This window comes from Atta cephalotes (genome assembly GCF_000143395.1).
Source record: "Atta cephalotes unplaced genomic scaffold scaffold00009, whole genome shotgun sequence".
Lineage (NCBI taxonomy): Eukaryota > Metazoa > Arthropoda > Insecta > Hymenoptera > Formicidae > Atta > Atta cephalotes.
In genome coordinates this window covers 4,240,983-4,261,486 of record NW_012130073.1, presented here as the reverse complement: position 1 = coordinate 4,261,486, position 20,504 = coordinate 4,240,983, and the positions used below count along the sequence as shown (strand labels likewise).

The 20,504-nt window shown below is 36.0% G+C and overlaps 2 protein-coding genes across 2 annotated transcripts; both read left to right on the top strand.

The window, feature by feature from the left end:
• The first annotated feature begins 531 nt into the window (after positions 1 to 531).
• On the top strand, positions 532 to 3,403 carry LOC105627559 (transmembrane channel-like protein 5). Its single transcript, XM_012208841.1, has 9 exons — positions 532 to 619; positions 703 to 1,022; positions 1,100 to 1,251; positions 1,469 to 1,553; positions 1,627 to 1,775; positions 1,844 to 2,234; positions 2,293 to 2,975; positions 3,051 to 3,187; positions 3,279 to 3,403. The coding sequence occupies exons 1-9, from the start codon at positions 532 to 534 to the stop codon at positions 3,401 to 3,403; spliced, it is 2,130 nt and encodes a 709-aa protein (XP_012064231.1).
• Positions 3,404 to 4,484: 1,081 nt separating this feature from the next.
• On the top strand, positions 4,485 to 19,259 carry LOC105627558 (dynein heavy chain 3, axonemal). The gene is made up of 13 exons (XM_012208840.1): positions 4,485 to 5,006; positions 5,124 to 5,347; positions 5,769 to 6,038; positions 6,167 to 6,529; positions 6,635 to 6,845; positions 6,971 to 7,198; positions 7,435 to 11,259; positions 11,451 to 11,756; positions 11,992 to 17,034; positions 17,125 to 17,282; positions 17,665 to 17,870; positions 18,223 to 18,785; positions 18,963 to 19,259. The coding sequence occupies exons 1-13, from the start codon at positions 4,485 to 4,487 to the stop codon at positions 19,257 to 19,259; spliced, it is 12,216 nt and encodes a 4,071-aa protein (XP_012064230.1).
• Positions 19,260 to 20,504: the final 1,245 nt, after the last annotated feature.

Sequence of the window (20,504 nt, the reverse complement as noted above, 5' to 3'; positions counted from 1 at the left end):
TATTAGTAGGTAAAAAGGTAAAAGTTAATTACTAAATAGATAGTAAATTACAACGTAATTAATAATTACTATATATATTTATATATATATATATATATATATATATATATATAAATTTATATATAATATTTCGAATTGAGTTTTATAGTATAATATGATTATATTTTATGATAATAAATTTTAAATATATATTATACAGAAGAAATATATATTATTCAGAAGAATTAAACATCTTTATCATGTAAATTTCCTTTTCACTTTAGGCCAATAATATTTTATCTAATCGCATATCTGTATCAAATCATTTTCCAGAGATTGTAATGTAAAGATATATATATATAATTAATATTTATCTTTTTTACTTGTGTGGATGAAATGATTGCTAGCCAATGACTGTTTTTTTAATGAAGGAATATTTTGATAAAAAGTGAGTTTATAGTTTAGATATTTTCAATTGTATACCAAGCATTTGTAAAATTATTTTCTTTTTAGGACATAATTTAGAATTAAATATCAGTTGATTTTATCAGAATGTCTTTTGAAATTCAAGAAGCAGAACTTTGTGAATCTTTTAGTCAATCTATTCAAATGGAACAGCTACTGCCAATGGAATTAGGAAGTAAGTGTAGCTTTTGAATGTCTGATGATTTAAAATTTTTATAAAATTTCTATATGTATAAAATAAAATTTAAATATTTCTAGGAAAACATGAAGGGATGCTAGATGATCTAAACTCTATTATTCCATATGCTACTTTGAGAATGCGCAATGTTGCTCATTTATCTAATGAAGAATGTGCTAATGCTATTGCCAGTCACCTGCAATCAAGCGAAAAGTTTATGCATGATGATCCCAAGTTGGAACAATTTAGAATGGAAACAGTGAGAACAATACCACAGTGCTTCGCTGTGAAACAATCTGTTAAGTCACAGCTATTGGAAACTGTTAACCAAAAAACAACAAAAAGATCAATTAGTTGTTGGAAATTGTTTAAATATAATGTTAGTTTAAAGTTTGCAAAGGTAATGTTCATTTGTTGGAGCTCTTACCTTTATATTATGTATAAAAAAATAAGAAAACTTGGATTTTGTTTATATAGATTTGGGTAACAATGCAGAACTTCCTGTCAACAATGAAATTATGGCATCGAACAATAAAAACTATTGAGAGTCATCATGGAAGTGGTATAGCAACATACTTCAAATTCTTGAGATGGTTACTCTTTCTTAATACAATTTCCTGTATTTTGAGGTAAATACATTTTATTTCATTTTTTTGTAAAGTTATGTTTATAAGTACATTTTTATATAAAAATTTGAACCAATTTAAAATTATTTAAAATTAAAAGAGTTTTAAAAATGTTCATAATTCTCATTTATTTGATGCGCAAATACAAAGTTCTTTATACATATTATTATATTAAATGAAATAATCAAAAGACGAGATTTTGATGAATATTTATTTGCAGTGTATCTTTTATTGTGATTCCACAATCACTGGATCAAGTATATGTATCAAACGATATTAAAGTACTGGATTTTTTAACAGGCAGTGTAAATTTAATTATTATTTTATTATGAGCATGTTCTAAACATAGCGTACATATCACAATATTTTGGTTTGCAGGGCTTTTTATCTCGCACAATAATGTATTATGGTTTTTATTCCAACGGCACAGTAGATGTATCATTTGGAACCAAATATAGCATTCCATTTGCCTATTTCCTAACGCTGCTTTTTTGTTATATAGTTACATTTGTTATACTCTCTCTCAAGTATGTGTGATAAAATTAATAAGATTAAAGTTATTCAATTTAATTGAATGTAATAATAATTTTTTCAGTGTCATATCCTCTTATAGAAAGTCTTATATCGAAACACGCGGAAAAGTACACAATTTATATAGCAGCAAAATATTTTGTGGATGGGACTTCAGTATATCTTCACCAAAAACTGCTGTTTTGCAATCAGCATCAATTTATAAAGAACTAGAAGAACTATTAGCAGAAACAAAGCAGCATATGCGTTTGCATTGGTGTACTAAATTTTTATTAATTATAATACAATTTATTGTGACGTCTATTATTATATTTATGATTTTTGGTGCTGGTGCACTCGTTTGGATTCTGTTAAGTCATTACAACATAGAAGCGCCTGTAACTATCTCGATTATGATTGTGCCAATAGCCATTACCGCCATCATTCATATTTTTCCAGCGATTATCTCCTACCTAGTAAGTAGCCTACATTTTCTGTTGTAAAAATAATTGATTATAATATTGATATTTTTAGGCATCACTAGAACGCTACAATAACAAACGTACGGAACTTTATGTAACAATTGTCAGAAATTATGCAGTTGCTGCGATAATAATCGGGACTTTATTCGTCTTCTGGATAATTCACAGTATGTCACATTGTTGGCAAACACACTTAGGAGAAGAGATTTATCGACTTATTATACTGGATTTCATTGCTTCGCTATTTGGAGCATTTTTGCATTTTACACGTTCTGTGCTGTACAAAAGATATTCAACAAAAGTCGGGAAATTGGAATTCGATATCGCTCGCAGTACATTAAATCTCATTTATAATCAGATGCTCTTTTGGATGGGATTTTATTTTAGTCCGTTAATATCTGTTATGATCATGATAAAACTAATTTTTACGTTTTATATGAAGAGATATGAGCTGAAAAGATACTATCAGAGACCATCGCAGCCTTGGCGAGCGGCACAAACACAAACATTGTTCTTAGCTCTCACATTTCTCAGTATTATTGTAATATTATTCACGATAGGATATGTTATCACAAATGTGAAAAGTGATGAATGCGGACCATTCAGAAATCATCTTCATACTTGGGATTTTATTGTCGATGGGATGTTATCATTGAAAAGAGACAGCACATTCTGGAGGGTTATTTCGGAACTTGCCTCACCAGTAACCAGTGCTGTAATATTGATCGGCATGAGGTAGATTTATAATTATGAATCTAAATATAATGAATTTATATTAAATATTTATTAACTAAGTATTTTTATTAAAAGTATTGCAGTGTATTGTTTAAGAGCAAAAGCAGAAGCGAGTAAGGAAATATCACAAATTTTTTCCAACATACTCCTTCTTCAATCTCAAGATAAGCAATTTCTCATAAATAGTTTTGGTAAATGTGCTAAAAATAAACGTAAGTCACGTTTGCTATTAAATTAGATTAGAAATAGAAAATAGATTATGTAATTAATTTCAACAATTTATGTATATTTTTCTTTTTTAAGGTACCTTTGTTCCTAATGAGATTAGTTTTGTCCAAGATATTAGGCATATTGAGCAAGATTATATAAATGAAGAAGCTTTACTTCATCGACATAACTTACCATCGACAAGTTTCGAAGAAAAATAGCTATAGTTATTAATGTGAACTAATTGACAATTTGATAACAAACTGCCAGAGTATATATTAGCCGATTTATTTTTTTCCTGTTTTATTTATACATTTAAATTGAGTTATTTAAAATATTTCATTTCGGGCGATTTTGCCAAAACCTGAACACTCAAGACTGTTACATGTATGATGAAATATTCTAGACACATTATGTTCAAAATGCAGATAAGACATCTTCAAGACATCTACATTCATAATGTTTGAATTATTTTATCAGATATAACGTTTTTGAGCGTTTAGGTTTTAGCAAAATTGCGCGCACGACAGAAGCAATACTTTTTTAATAACTGAGCGCGTCGCGGCACTGAGTGCCACAAAATTTGTTTTTCTAAAAGATCATTGATAATGCAGGTCTTTTTTACTGATCTTTGGTATTCCTCATTTAATGTTAAATTTTAATATTATATTTTATTATAAATATATTTTACTTGCTTTTGATGACTGTTCAATTATTTATCCAATTATAACTCTGAAATAATAAATTTGTGATATGGCAATGCCACGCGAGCCTACTAACGTTTGACCGGGAGGCGCGCCCGGTTAAGAGTTAAATTAAATTAAATTTGGTTTAAAGTGTTTTGCCATTATCTATTTAATATAAGAAGAAATGTTATATTAGAAATAATTATTTTAATATAATATTTGACACAATATATACAAGTAATTTATTTAATTATATATTTACAGAAAATGTATACATAAACTAATTCTTTATTTTAGTATATAAAATATAAATACAAATCCACGAATTTGTTTTTTTCCGGTCACTTTCAATAATACTACCGTCTCCGCGCCATGCCGTCGTCATAGTTACGTGATATAGATAGATGTAACATGTTGATTTGAGCTCAAGAGACATTATCTTTGTCGATTATACTTGTTTAATTAAATCTACTAATTATCTATTAACGTATAGTAATCCTATCAATTTTTCATCAAGAACTTATTTATACATTTTTTAGAATAAGAATGACATAAAAAGTGCCTTTGTATTTTCAATATGTTAACTTAAGTGACAGAGTTAAGTTAAGTGACAAAAATGGCTGAAAAGAAGGAGACAGGTGGAACTTCGGACAAGATTCACACAATAGCGGGACATAAGGATTGTTCGTCATCAGGAACATTAAAAGCCCCGCAATTTTCAGAGAAGCAGCAATTGATACAAGAAACTTCGTGGACGAAAACTGTTCCGTATAAATATTGGCATAATTATGTGAAGCCTACCGATAGTATAGGCAGTATCTTCACACCTGGCGTGCACACATATCGAACTAGAACTTTAATTAGACGCGATGTCAAGCCTGTACGATGGCATCCTTTCGGAATCGATGGTGTGCTCGTAAGTCCGCCTCGCAGTTTCATTGAACGACACAATGAAGAAGTTAAACGAAAAGCCGCAGCCTTGGCTAAGAAAGAATGTGTGTCGAAAAATATAGTGAATTTGAGGGATTTACTGGATGATACATGGTTGCGGAAGAAACGTCAGAAGGCGAGAATCTTGAAGGAAAAAGAGTTATCTATACATAGGAGAAAGATAACAAAGCGAAGATTGGATCGCAAGGTAATGAGAGACGTTTGTGTAAATCTCACAAACACTTCGAATTAAAAAATTTGAATGTTTTAATTTTTTAATCCAACTAATAAATTTATATAAGAAAAATAACATCATATATTGTAGATGGTACGTTATATCGAGGCAGAAATGCCAAAATCTGTGGAAGAACAATTAGCCGAATTAATGGCAATAGTTGATGAGGAACAAAGGATAAAACCTGAGGATATTGCTAAAATAGTTTATCTTAGAGATTATTGCATAAGCGACCATCATCTGCAGCCGTATGATTACATTAATATTGATGCTGCGAAAAAGCGTATCATTGATAAATTGCAAGAACGTGAAGAGTAAGTAGATGTATTTATTAGTACTATAAGTAGATGTACCATAGTATTTATTTATTTATTTCTATGTTATTTTATTTCGAAAATAGTCTTTAAACTCAAATTTTTAGAACATGACTCACTACTAGTTTTAATATTGATTTTATTTAGTTTCCTAATTTGTTCATGTATATTCACAGTGTTATATTTTTATCGAAATGTTAAAATAAACAGTTAAAAAAATAAAAATTAAAAATTATTAATAATATAAAATAAAAAATTGAATATTCTGTATAATTATATTCTGTATAAACATTGAACTATAAAAGTACTAATACAATTGTACTAATACAAGTAGTAATATAATTATTGATTATTTAAAAAATACAAAATAATTTTACAAATAACGCTGAATTTATAAAATATTTTTATGTGATTCTTACAGCTTTGACGCTATAATGAAAAGTTTGGAATCAGAAATAATCGATGACTATAAACGAAGTCTTCGTAGCGCAATAGTGGATTATATTCTAATGGATTCTGATGAACGAAAACGTTTATGTATTGAAACAGTTCCTATTGAATTTCCTGTTTTATACGTTCGCGCGCCAGTGCCTTGGCATCAGTCCAAAATCACAGCAAGTCATTCCATGCAACATATTCTTTTCATCGGCAATGAGATATTAAGAGACATCCGAGATTTATGGTGTACAAAGTAAGATTATATGAGAAGCTAGTCAAAAGTTTCAAAATTTAATCTTTCCGTTCTATTGATGTTTAAATAATTTAAAATACATTGTGTTTTTATTGTCAAATATGAGCTAATGATTTTCTCCGTTTTAGATATCGTCAAGTAAGAATAATTCACATGCAAGATTTCGGCATGCTTCCTGTTCTGGCCGCGGAAATTAAACCAAGACTCAATGCCCTGTGTGCTGCCGCCACTGATGTTCTCATTAAAGAATGGTTGGCCGATGTGGCGGAAATCTTTCTCGAGAAGAAATACGATTGGTCGCAGTATTTCGAAACACAGCCCGGTGCGTCCACTGCGATGATTGAGAAATATTTTCGCAGCGTTAATTCTTTATTGTCAAAGCAATTACGAATCATGATAATAAAGACACTACAAGACGTGAAAGACTTCTTCATGCAGTATGATGCTGGCAATGCTTTCGAAGGAGACTATAAGGATCTCATGTTTCTCAAGTAAATTCAATTCCTCTTTGATATTTATATCAGAGTGTAATCGAAATTGCTATCTTTTAGATATTAGTTACGACGGATTCGAATACAATAGAAATTACATTGTAGCACTCCTTTCGTAACAGTAAAAGTGGAACCGGAACTTGGCACGACGAACTTCCACTGCGAACCGAGCATTCTAAAGTTGCACAGCATAATCTCGTCATGTTTTGACAAGATTATTGAGGTAGGCACTATGATACCCAAGATTGAGACCATTTTGTTTCCGGAATTGAAAGATGCGGGTCACTTATTTCCTATTTCGCGATTCGAAGATACGGTAATTATAATATATATATATATATATCTATATATATATATATATTTATATTCTAAAAAAAATTCTAAGAAAATATCAAATATTCGATAAATTCATTGCACAATCCTTTCATTACATTAACATAGGTAATAAGCATCATCACCAACGTTTTAGACATAATTATTAAGCATATGACTGGTCCTAATAATTACCTCCAGTGTTACACAAATTTACTGTATATTACAAGCGGAATAGCCGAGAAAAAATTGGACAATTTCTTTAGACTCGAGCCGGTACCATTGTTGCGAGAATTTGAACAGCAGATAAAAACGTACGACGCTCTGCGCAAAGAGATTTCTATGTTTCGATGTAAAGTAAGTATATGATTAAGTCACAATTAATAGAAAAACCTCCGAATAATTCTTTACATTACATTCACACATAGTATAGAAAAATTATTATTTAAAACATGTTTTTCAATCTTTTTATTTAACGTAATATTATTATATTTATCAATTCCCAGGAAAGATTTATAGCGTTATACCATATTTTCCTGTATACTTGCTTTAAAAAATTGATAATTTAAATAATTTGGTTGATTTTTTTTTAGATCCCGTTAAATATGCTCGAGATCGATTGTAGTATTGTGAACGATACAATGAAAGAAATTCTATATGCTCTTCGAAGTAGAATTTGCAATTTCTTTGCGGATGAATTACGAGCCAACAATCGTGAATTATGCTCAATCTTTGATGAAATAGCGGAGAATATCTCGAAGATGCCAGAAACAACACTACAGGTTGTCGAACTATACAACTACTTGTGTGAGAGTCGCGACACAACATTGTTCAATCTGAGGAGACGATTAATTCGTTCGGTCGAGTTGACATTATTTCTGTTCGATCATCAGCCGCTCTCGGCTGATGATATTCACTTAAATTCACGTGCCATTACCTGGCCGAAGGAAATGGACATTGTGATGGAATTGGCAAGCAATAGATTGAAGATGAGAAAGGACTTCCTAGAAATGGTGCTTCGTACGAGACGAGATACTTTCGAAAAGAAAATAGTTACGGTACAATTAGCGATTGATCAATTTAAGCGAAAAGATCCACCAGTTCTTACGATGGAGGAAATGATACAGGCTGTGGAAGAAATTGAGCACATTTCCATAACTATGATAGAGATCCGTAAAGAAGCCGAAGAAATCAATGAAGAGGAAGGACTGTTGGACATGGAACTGAGTCCATATATGGAACTGCCGACTATGTCCAGCACAGTAGAAACCTTCGACAAACTCTGGCATACTGTTTTGGAATTTCATCAAAATTACGACAAATGGTTCTACGGTCCATTTGTGGGTCTAGATGCTGAACAAATATGCGAGGATACCGAAAATACGTGGCGAACTCTGTACAAGTTATCGCGCTTGTTGATGGAAGTGCCAGGCGCGAGACGTGTCGCCGAGATGGTACGGGGCAAGGTGGAAAAATTCCGGCAGTTCATTCCAGTATTACAGATCATCTGTACTCCAGGTCTACAAGCTCGACATTGGGAGGCAATCAGTAAGATTGTCGATGTACCGATAGTACTAACAGACACTAGTAATTTATCAGAGATGATCGAGTATGGTCTATCTATTTTCATCGCGAAGTTGGAAGAGATAGCTTCGGCGGCCACAAAAGAGTACACATTGCAGCGCAACCTGCAAAAGATGAAGGAAGAATGGCAGGAAATATACTTCGAGCTTGTTCCTTATCGAGAAACCGGAGTGTTTATATTATCCGCCGTGGATGATATACAGATGTTATTGGATGATCACATTCTCAAGGCGCAGACTATGCGCAGTTCACCCTTTATAAAGGCATTCGAGGAAGAGATGCAGCAGTGGGAGGAGAAATTGATATCGATGCAGGATATTATCGATCAATGGTTACTCTGCCAGTCCACTTGGATGTATCTAGAGCCGATATTCAGCAGCGAGGACATCATGCGCCAGATGCCGACCGAATCAAGAAACTTTCGTAGACTTGACAAGATTTGGCGCAATATCATGTTATACGTTTTTGATAACAGGCGGGTAATCGACGCCACTGCGATGCCAAACATGTTAAAAGAATTCAAGCTCTGTAATTTACTCCTCGAAGAAATCCAGAAGGGTTTAAATGAATACCTAGAGAAGAAGCGTCTGTTCTTCTCACGATTCTTCTTCCTATCGAACGATGAACTGCTGGAAATTCTGTCCGAGACTAAGGATCCGCAACGAGTGCAACCGCATTTGCGAAAGTGCTTCGAGGGTATTAGTAAACTCCGTTTCACCAAGGAGGAGGAGATTATTGGTATGTTGTCGGCCGAGGAAGAATACGTGCCTCTGAGCGGCAAGATTTACCCAGCTGATGCGAAGGGTATGGTTGAGAGATGGTTATGCCAAGTGGAAGAACTCATGGTGATATCGATGCGCGATGTTGCCGAGCAGAGTGTATTAGCGTATTTCGATGCCGTACGTGAGGAGTGGGTACTTTCATGGCCAGGTCAGATTGTCATTTGTGCAAGTCAAATACATTGGACCAGCGAGGTATACGAATCCTTTGAGGAACGTACTACGGCAATCTACTTAAACAAGTGCACTGATCAAATAGAGGATATTGTAGCACTTGTTCGTGGCAAACTAGAATCTGGCGCTAGAATAACACTGAACGCCTTGATAGTGATAGATGTGCATGCTCGGGATGTGGTAAAACTGCTGGTCGACAAGCAGGTTGACGACCCTTCGGACTTTAATTGGATAGCGCAGCTTCGTTACTACTGGCTGGATGATTGTATCACTGTCTCTATGGTCACAACTAATGTCATGTATGCCTTCGAGTATCTCGGCAACTCGTCAAGACTGGTGATAACGCCATTGACAGATCGATGTTATAGGACTTTAATGGGCGCGTTGAAGTTGAATTTAGGTGGTTCGCCGGAGGGGCCAGCGGGCACCGGCAAAACGGAAACAGGCAAGGATCTTGCAAAGGCTGTGGCTAAGCATTGCGTAGTGTTCAACTGTTCCGAGGGACTTGATTATAAAGCGATGGGCAAATTCTTCAAAGGTATTGCACAATCAGGAGCCTGGGCGTGCTTCGACGAGTTCAACAGAATTGAATTGGAGGTGCTATCCGTGATTGCTCAGCAAATACTGTCGATACAGATGGCTATAAGCATGAAGCTTGAGAAGTTTATCTTTGAAGGCACCGAGTTAAAGCTGAATCTCACCTGCAACGTTATCATAACTATGAACCCGGGTTATGCTGGACGAGTAGAACTACCGGATAATCTGAAAGTACTATTTCGAACAGTAGCAATGATGGTACCGGACTACGCCATGATCGGTGAGATCACCTTGTACTCGTATGGCTTTACGGATGCCAAGATTCTCGCGGAGAAAATAGTTCACACTTATAAATTGTGCTCCGAACAATTGAGTTCTCAAAAGCATTATGATTATGGGATGCGAGCAGTCAAAACCGTGCTGATAGCGGCCGGCAATTTGAAGCTCAAGTTTCCAAAGCGCGACGAGCACATATTGGTTCTTCGTGCTATTGTAGATGTTAATCTGCCGAAATTCTTGTCCGAGGATGTTTATCTCTTCAACGGCATCTATACAGATCTCTTCCCAGACGTGACACTGCCTCAACCGGAACGTGACGAACTGGTGAATCTACTGAAAATAAATCTAGAGAAGCGAAACCTCCAGGCTACTGACTGGTATGTGGAGAAGATTGTGCAAATTTATGAGATGTTACTTGTACGGCATGGTTTGATGATTGTCGGCACTGCCCTGGGTGGAAAGACGCAGGCTTATAAAGCGCTGGCCGATTCTCTGGGCGATTTGTCAGGTATACGGAGAGCCACGATGCGAGAATACCGTACAGCCTACCGAGTGATCAATCCCAAAGCCATTCCGCTGAGTCAATTGTACGGTAGCTTTGATCCGATATCACATGAATGGAGCGACGGCGTGCTGGCCAACACATTTCGCGAATACGCACAATCTATCGCGATCGAACGCAAATGGATCGTGTTTGACGGCCCGGTGGATGCAATCTGGATTGAGAGCATGAATACTGTGCTGGATGATAACAAGAAACTTTGTTTGATGTCCGGTGAGATTATACAAATGTCCGGGAGGATGAATATGTTCTTCGAACCAGCCGATCTCGACCATGCCTCGCCCGCCACTGTCAGCAGATGTGGAATGATCTATATGGAGCCCTCTCAGTTGGGCTGGCAACCAATCTTTGAATCTTATAAAAAATACCTTAAAAAGAAATTGTTATTTGAACAATACGAGCTCATTGTTGAATTGATCGATTGGTTGATCGAACCGATATTGCATTTTATCCGACATAATTGTAAAACTTTTATAGACACATCAGAGATACACATGTTCTTGGTAAGTACATTGGAAAAGTCTGTATTGTACTAGATTTATACTCGATGTAATAACTGACTTTATTTAAAGTAGAACTTTATAGAAAAAGAAACTTTTGAGCTTAAAAAAATTATAATATTTTTTTAAATATTTGTAATTTTTCATGTATTTAAATGTAACATTTTAATCCAATATTTCTTTTTGCGTAATAGTCTTTTACAAGAGTATTCAGCATGATGTTGGCAGACGAGACGCAAGTAAGCACAGTATGGCTTCAGTGTGTATTACTGTTTAGCATAGTTTGGGGCATTTGCTCAACATTAATGAACGACAGCAGAAAAATTTTCGACATATACCTGCGAAAACTATTACTCGGTACTATCGAAGAATATCCCAAGCCAAAGACGTTTAAGTTGACAAAACAACAAATTTTTCCCGATAGAGGTACAGTGTATGATTGGATTTATGATAAAAGGAATAACGGATGCTGGATATCTTGGATGGATACTATGCAACAGGTATTAAGAAAAATAATCACGTGAGTAATTGAAGAGATAAAATTTTAATTGATATTTTTTTATGTACTTTTGAGACTTACTTAAAAGTACATGGAATTAATTTTAAACAACATTAAAAAATTAATAAAAAGCTAGAAAACAAATAATAAAAAATCTATTAGAAGTATTTAAAATTTTATAATTTATGAATACAAAATAGGAAAATAATTAGACATTTAAAATATATACATTTCAGGCACCTTTACCAGCAACAGCGAAAGCCAGTGAGCTGATCATTCAAACAAGGGAAACGTCCATTCAGCTTTTTTTTATCAAACAATTTATGAATCGATCGATACCGCTTTTGTTCGTAGGCCCGACGGGCACCGGCAAATCCGTGATCATACTAAACTATCTTGTATCGTTGCCACGGGAAAAATTCTTAGAGAATATTATAAACTTCAGCGCACAAACGAACGCACCGCAGACACAGGAGATAGTTATGTCAAAGTTAGATAGAAGGAGGAAAGGAGTTTACGGTCCTGCCATGGGAAAAAAGTGTGTGCTATTTGTGGACGATCTTAGCATGCCGCAGGTGGAGATCTTCGGCGCTCAACCGCCGATAGAATTACTTCGACAATGGATAGATCATGGTTACTGGTTCGACCCGAAAGATACCTCGATGTTGCATCTAGTGGATATTTTGCTGATCACTGCTATGATACCACCTGGAGGCGGTTCTAATGTCGTGACATCGCGATTCACTCGTCACATGCATGTGATTGGCATCGATTCTTTCGAACAAGCCACTATGACAAAGATCTTCTCGTCGATTCTCGACTGGCACTTTGCTAAGGGTTTTGTTCCGGAGATTTCAAGACTAAGCAAGATGATAGTGAGCGCTACCATGAATGTGTTTCTCGAGGCCATTAAAAATTTTCTGCCAACGCCATCGAAAAGCCATTATAAGTTTAATTTGCGTGATTTCAGTCGAGTTATCGGAGGCATGCTTTTGATTCCGGCCGCTAAAATGAAGGATCCCGATAAACTTATTAGATTGTGGATTCACGAAGTATATCGAGTTTTCCATGATAGACTAATAGATGACACCGATCGCGAGACACTGTTCGGGATGGTACGATACACATGCTACGATCAGCTGCGTCAGCCATTGGATAAAGTGCTCGCAAATTTACTCAAGCCGGATGAAAAAATGATAAAGAGTTTCCACATTAGCAATCTCTTTTTTGGAAATTACATTGAACCCGATGCCGATCCGAAAATATACGATGAAATAAGGGATCTGGAAAATCTTCAGGAGAAAATGGAGTACTATTTAGCTGAGTACAACGCGGTTTCGCAAACGCCGATGAATCTAGTGCTGTTTCGTTATGCTATCGAGCACATCTCTCGCATTTCTCGAGTATTATTACAGGATAATGGTCATGCTCTACTCGTCGGAGTGGGTGGTTCCGGTCGTAACTCTTGTGCCAAATTAGCGACCAGCATATGCGAATACTATATACATCAGATCGAAATTACCAAGGCTTATGGAACGACTGAATGGCGAGAGGATTTGAAGCAATTACTATTACATGTCGGTTGTGAAGGAAAACCCACTGTTTTTATCTTCGGTGATCATCAGATCAAGGACGAGTTTTTTATCGAGGACATCAACATGATTTTGAATACTGCGGACATACCGAACTTATATGGGATAGATGAAAAGGCGGAGATACTGGAAAAGATGATGAACCTCGCACGAGACGTAAGTGGCGGTAAGAAAGTAGAAATGACGCCGATGGTGCTCTACAATCTTTTCATCGAAAGAATTAAAAAGAATCTTCACATAGTCTTGACGATGTCGCCAATAGGCGATACCTTCCGCAATCGTCTGAGGATGTTCCCGTCGCTTATCAATTGTTGCACTATAGATTGGTACACGCTCTGGCCTGAAGATGCCCTCGAGAAAGTAGCCAGGATGTCATTGAGAGATCTTGACATTGGTTCAGAACTACGAGAGAAATGCGTGCAGATGTGCAAACAGTTCCACACGAGTGTCTCCGTGATGAGTGAAGATTATTACTTGACTTACGGTAGAAAATATTACGTCACACCCACAAGTTTTCTGCAATTGATCAAATCATTATACAAATTATATGGACAGAAAATCGAGCAAATCTCCATGCAACAGAATCGTTACGAAAGCGGTCTAGAAAAGCTAGATTTCGCTGCCGACCAAGTATCGCTCATGCAGGACGAATTACATCAATTACAACCGAAGTTATTAGCGCAATCGCAATTGAGTGATAAGCTAATGATCCGAATTGAACAAGATACTATCAATGTAGAAGCGAAGAAAGAAATTGTGGCGGCTGATGAGGCTTTGGCGAACGAAGCGGCTGCGGCAGCTCAAGCAATTAAGGATGACTGCGAGAGTGATTTGGCAGAAGCTACGCCGGCATTGGAAGCTGCTTTAGCGGCATTGGACACTTTGAAACCGGCAGACATCACAATTGTGAAGGCGATGAAAGCTCCGCCAGCCGGCGTTAGATTAGTGATGGAAGCGATCTGTGTGTTGAAAGGTATAAAACCGGATCGAATTCACGATCCGTCCACTGGTCAAATGGTGGACGATTACTGGCCCGCATCTATCAAGCTGTTGGGCGATATGAAGTTTCTAGAGAACTTAAAAAATTTCGACAAGGATAATATACCACTAGCTTATATGAAGCGTATTCGCGAAAAGTTCATAAATGACCGAAGCTTCCAGCCAGAAGCAATCAAGAAAGTATCAACCGCGTGCGAGGGTCTCTGTAAGTGGGTGCGTGCTATGGAAGTGTACGATCGTGTAATCAAAGTCGTGGCGCCGAAGAAGGCAATGCTAGAGGAAGCGGAAGCTGCATTAGCTGTACAGATGGAAATGCTCAATGAGAAGAGAACTCTATTGCAAGAAGTAACACAGAAATTGCAGTCCCTCAATGATGAATTCGCTGAGTGTATGCGCGAGAAGAAGAAGTTGGAGGATCAGATCGACTATTGTAGCCAGAAATTGGAAAGGGCTGAAAAACTACTAAGCGGTCTGAGCGGCGAGAAAAGTAGATGGAGTGAGACCGCCAGTAAACTGGGCGCCAGTTTGGGGAATGTGATTGGAGACGTTTTACTATCATCCGGAATGGTGGCTTATCTAGGAGCATTCACAGTGGAATATAGAAATAAGTTAATCGATCAGTGGCATACTTCTTGTATGCAAGAGGCTATACCATGTAGTGCGAAGTTTAATTTGATCGATATATTAGGTGAAGCGGTAGAAATCAGGGACTGGACCATCCAAGGGTTACCAGCTGATAATTTTTCGGTGGAAAATGGTATAATCGTGAAACATGCTGATCGTTGGCCGCTCATGATTGATCCGCAGAATCAGGCGAATAAATGGGTGAAAAATATGGAGAAGCCGAACAAGCTAGCGGTGATTAAACTCACGGATCCCAATTACGCGAGAGTGATAGAGATGAGCATTCAACTGGGACTGCCAGTGCTGTTAGAGAATATTATGGAGGAGATTGATGCGATTCTAGAGCCTGTGTTGCTAAAGAACGTATACAAGCACCGTGGAGTGCTGTACATGAAGTTTGGCGAAGTTGTGATAGAGTATAATTCGAACTTTCGATTCTATATCACCACGCGTTTGCGAAATCCACATTATCTGCCCGAGATCGCGGTAAAAGTAACTCTACTAAATTTCATGATCACGCCGCAAGGTTTGCAGGATCAGTTATTAGGCATAGTCGTGGCCAAAGAGCTACCGACGCTGGAAGAGAAGAAGAATCAGCTGATAGTAGAAGGTGCGAACAATAGAAGGATCCTAAAAGAGATCGAGGATAAGATCTTAGAGGTTCTCACGAAATCCGAGGGCAACATACTCGAAGATGAGACCGCTATCAGAATACTCTCGACTTCGAAGATGCTATCAGAAGACATTGAGGCGAAACAGGAGATTGCAATAAAGACCTCGGCAGAGATAGACAAAGCTCGTGATGGTTACAAACCCGTCTCGAAGCATGGTGCGGTTCTCTTCTTCTGTATCTCCGAGTTGGCCAACATTGATCCCATGTACCAATACTCACTACCATGGTTTCTACATCTCTACGTCATGGCAATAACCAACAGTGAACAGTCGACGGATTTGGACTTACGAATGAACAATCTCAATTCATACTTCACGGCAAGCATTTATAGAAATATATGTCGTTCTTTATTCGAGAAGGACAAACTGATATTCTCTTTGGTCCTCTGTGTCAGTCTGCTGCGCGCCGCTCGTAAATTAGATGAAGAGCTCTGGGTATTTTTATTGACGGGTGGAATGGCTCTCGAAAATCCTTATCCCAACCCTGATCCCTCATGGCTATCCGACAAATCCTGGAACGAGATCGTAAAAGCTAGTCTCCTGCCCGGTCTTGAAAAATTGAGGACATCCTTCCAATCTAACATATCGCAATGGCAAGCATACTATGACCTGTCGAACCCACAGGAACATTCTTTCCCACCACCATTCGAACATGAGGATGAGAATTTGAGGAAGCTCGTAATCCTGAGATGCATAAGAACCGACAAGCTGATTGCTGCCGTTCAAGCATACATCATCCATCATATGAGCACATCTTTCGTAGAACCGCCACCATTTGATCTCCAGAGTTCATACAACGACTCGAGCAATGTTACGCCTCTCATCTTCGTGCTCTCACCTGGATCGGATCCAATGGCTGGATTGATCAAGTTCGCTGAAGATCGCGGGATCTCGAAGAAAAATCTCATGACGATATCATTGGGTCAGGGTCAGGGCCCAATTGCAGTTGACATGATCGAGCGTGGTATCAAGAGTGGCGAGTGGGTCATCTTGCAGAACTGCCATCTTGCCATATCGTGGATGAAGGAACTTGACCAAATATGCGATGAAATTATCGTACCTGAGAACACGCATCGTGATTTTCGTTTATGGTTAACTAGCTACCCATCCAAAGGATTTCCGGTGTCCATTCTGCAGAACGGTGTCAAGATGACGAATGAACCGCCGAAGGGATTGAAGAGCAATTTGCTGCGAAGTTACCTGAACGATCCTATATCGGATTTAAAGTTTTTCCGCGAGTGTACGAAAATAGTAGAATGGAGGAGGTTGTTGTTCTCTCTATGTTTTTTCCATGCCGTGGTGCAAGAAAGACGAAGTTTCGGTCCACTCGGCTGGAATATACCTTACGAGTTCAACGAGTCCGATTTGCGTATCTGTATTCTGCAATTACAGGTATGGGAGCAGCTTTCTTTTATTAATAGATATTATCATGGGATTATTATAATTATATTATTTTATAATTATACTATTTTGGTAATCTAGCAATTTTTAAATGATTACGACGAAGTACCATTCGACGCACTCATTTATCTAACAGGCGAATGCAATTATGGAGGCAGAGTGACCGATGATAAAGATAGAAGGCTGCTGAATTCGCTGCTGAAGAATTTTTATAATCCTGAAGTTATTATAAAAATAGAGTAATATCACTCGTTCTTAATACTATATAGAATTCAAAAATCTAAGAACATACTACTCTCTTTGATTTTGTCAATTTTTTTATAATGAAAGAAAATTTAAGCTTAAATAAATAAATAAGAAAATTATTCCTTCACATTTCTAAAACAGAGATTATAAGAATTATATTCAGTAATATTGTAATTTAATTTTGTATAAAGAAGAGAAATGAATCAAAATATGAATTAAAAATGGAGAAATTAACAAAATTATGAAAGGAATGATTATTAGAGATAAACAAATTTTTAAGATTCTAAATTTGTCAGATAAAATGTTATAAGTTTTTTAAGTTTTTATTAATATTCATATCTTGTTATTCATATCATGTAATTCGTATCTTCCTAGATACTCATTTTCTCCGAGCGGAATTTATCGTATGCCAGAGGACACAGATTATGAAGGATGTCTGAAATACATTCGCAGCTTACCAATTAATCAATTGCCGGAAGTTTTTGGTTTGCATGAGAACGCAGACATAGCGAAGGACAATCGAGAAGCAATGCAACTATTAGCCGGTGCACTTTTAACTCAGCCACAAATCAGCGGAGTAGGCGAGTAATATATATTTCTTTAATTTTAAATGTTTATTAAACTATATTTCTTTTTTTATTTTCTTTTTATAATTGAAATATTGCTAAACTTATATAATATGTGAGTTTTTACATAGTTCAGTACACTTAATTTAGACTTGGTGTACATTATTGACAAAATTATGAAAATATTGTAGAAATAATTTATTGCACAAGATCACAACATTATAAAAATGTTACATAATCTTGCTATTATATACTGTCGTAAAATAGCAATAAAAATGTTGGCGTGGAATTTATTCGCGATAATATAACATTATTCCATATATCATAATACAGCTTGTGTAATAACATTTTTATTAATTTTCATCAGGTGTCGAGAAAGACATGGATGAAATAGTTTTTACTCTGGCTAGTGAGATTTTATCAAAGATGCGACCACAATTCGATATTGAATACGTGTCGAAGAAGTATCCGGTACTTTACATGAATAGCATGAACACGGTGTTGCGTCAGGAACTCGTTAAATTCAACGAGCTCACCAAAGTCATCAAGGAAACATTGAACAGCATGCAGAAAGCCATTAGAGGGCTGGTTCTAATGTCATTAGAATTGGAGGATGTTTATCTAAGCATGAGCGTTGGCAAAGTGCCACTCACTTGGAACAGAAAATCGTATCCCTCCCTGAAACCGCTCGGTAGCTATGTGAATGATCTATTGGCGAGATTGCAATTTCTACAAGATTGGATCGATCACGACGCACCGAATGTATTTTGGATATCCGGTTTCTTCTTCACACAATCATTTTTGACGGCGGTGCTGCAGAATTATGCTCGCATGCACAAGATACCGATCGACCAGTTAGACTTTGAATTCGAGTTCACCCGGTTCGAATCGAGCGTCGATGCTGCGCCTTCCTATGGAGTTTATATAAGTGTATGCAAAGTTTTTTATTAACATATAATCTTAAATAATAGTTCTAAAAAATAATAATAGTTCTAAAAAAATTAAAATTTGATCTTTTAATATAAATAATATAATAACAGTATCTTGCCGCAATGACATGTTTGTTTATTTACATTTCTTATTGATCTTTATCCGCGATGTTTTTAGGGTCTCTTTTTAGAGGGAGCTCGATGGAATAGAGAAACGAGATTACTGGATGAATCTAAGCCTAAGATAATGTTCGATGTGCTACCCATTATATGGTTAAAATCTGGCGAAAAGGCTAAATTCGACATAAAAAACGTTTATTATTGTCCAGTGTACAAGACAAGTGCTAGACGCGGTGAATTAGCTACTACTGGACATTCTTCTAATTTTATATTATATATCCTAATCCCGACAGATCTAGACGAATCGCATTGGATTAATCGAGGTGTAGCTGCTCTTTGTCAACTCGATGATTAATAAAAGCAATAAGGTATGAATCATCGGAGTGATTTATGCACAATGATTTATTGCACAAATGGACAATATATCTCGAAAAACTGATAAAAAATATTTAATGGAATTAATTATGTAGAAATATTTAATTATTAAAAAACTTTATGATAAATTATCGGGAAATCAAAAAATACAAATATTTTTGCAATATATAAATATATTTGCTAACAACAATCATACGTCATTTATAACATTATTCAATCTCATATATACATTATATTGTTTATTATCATAAATTCATATAAACATATATATATATATTTCATAAAATTTTGCGTATAGACTATTCGATTAAAAACAATAATGATCATTCTTGCTTGATCATACATTATCGGGATTGTACGTGCTTTTAAAATAGAATGTGATCTTTCTCAGGTACATATCCAAGAAGCAATTCTTATGTACAGAAAAAATATTCTGTACAAACACGCACATGTGTATTACGGAATGTAATGGACTGTAATATACATAAAAGATACTACACGCGAAATCCCCTTTCTCTTTGAAAATTATGGAGGCAGGAATGCGTTCTCTAAAAGTATCACGATGTCTCGTATACATATTCATTAGTACAATGTCTTCAATAGAATTTTGATTGTCAAGAGAATAGTTGATCATCATTGACTATACATTTCTACTCTGTCATTATCAAAATATATATTCAACACGTCCACGATCAAATAACATACGAAAAATAAAATGCGTGGGTATTACAATGCATACAAGATGTTCTAAAAGCCGCACGATTAGATTTTGACGAAAAAGTTTTTAATAATTATTTTATTAATCATTTTTAAATGTTATCTTAACTTTGTTTTAACAGCAAATCTATGTCATTTTGTGATTTCAATTCAATGCGATTTTTAACTAAATTTCAAGATACGATTTTTTATTTCCTATTAACTTTTCTTATGTGTTTTACAGCTTTGATTCTTGTTGTTTAAAAATTGCGAGGAAAATGTCTGACTTTTAATGCATCTTGTATGCATATCGCAGTTAATCTACCTATTCACCGTGAGACAAGCGCCGATCAATGAAGGAACAAGATCCTTAAATCTGATCTCGAACAATTCAATCGAGTTTCGAGCTGTAAATGTCACATACTGTTGTGCGCCCACATTCATTTGTGCATACACACACACACACTCTCTCTCTCTCTCNCTCTNCNCNCTCTCTCTCTCTCTCTCTCTCTCTCTCTCTCTCTCTCTC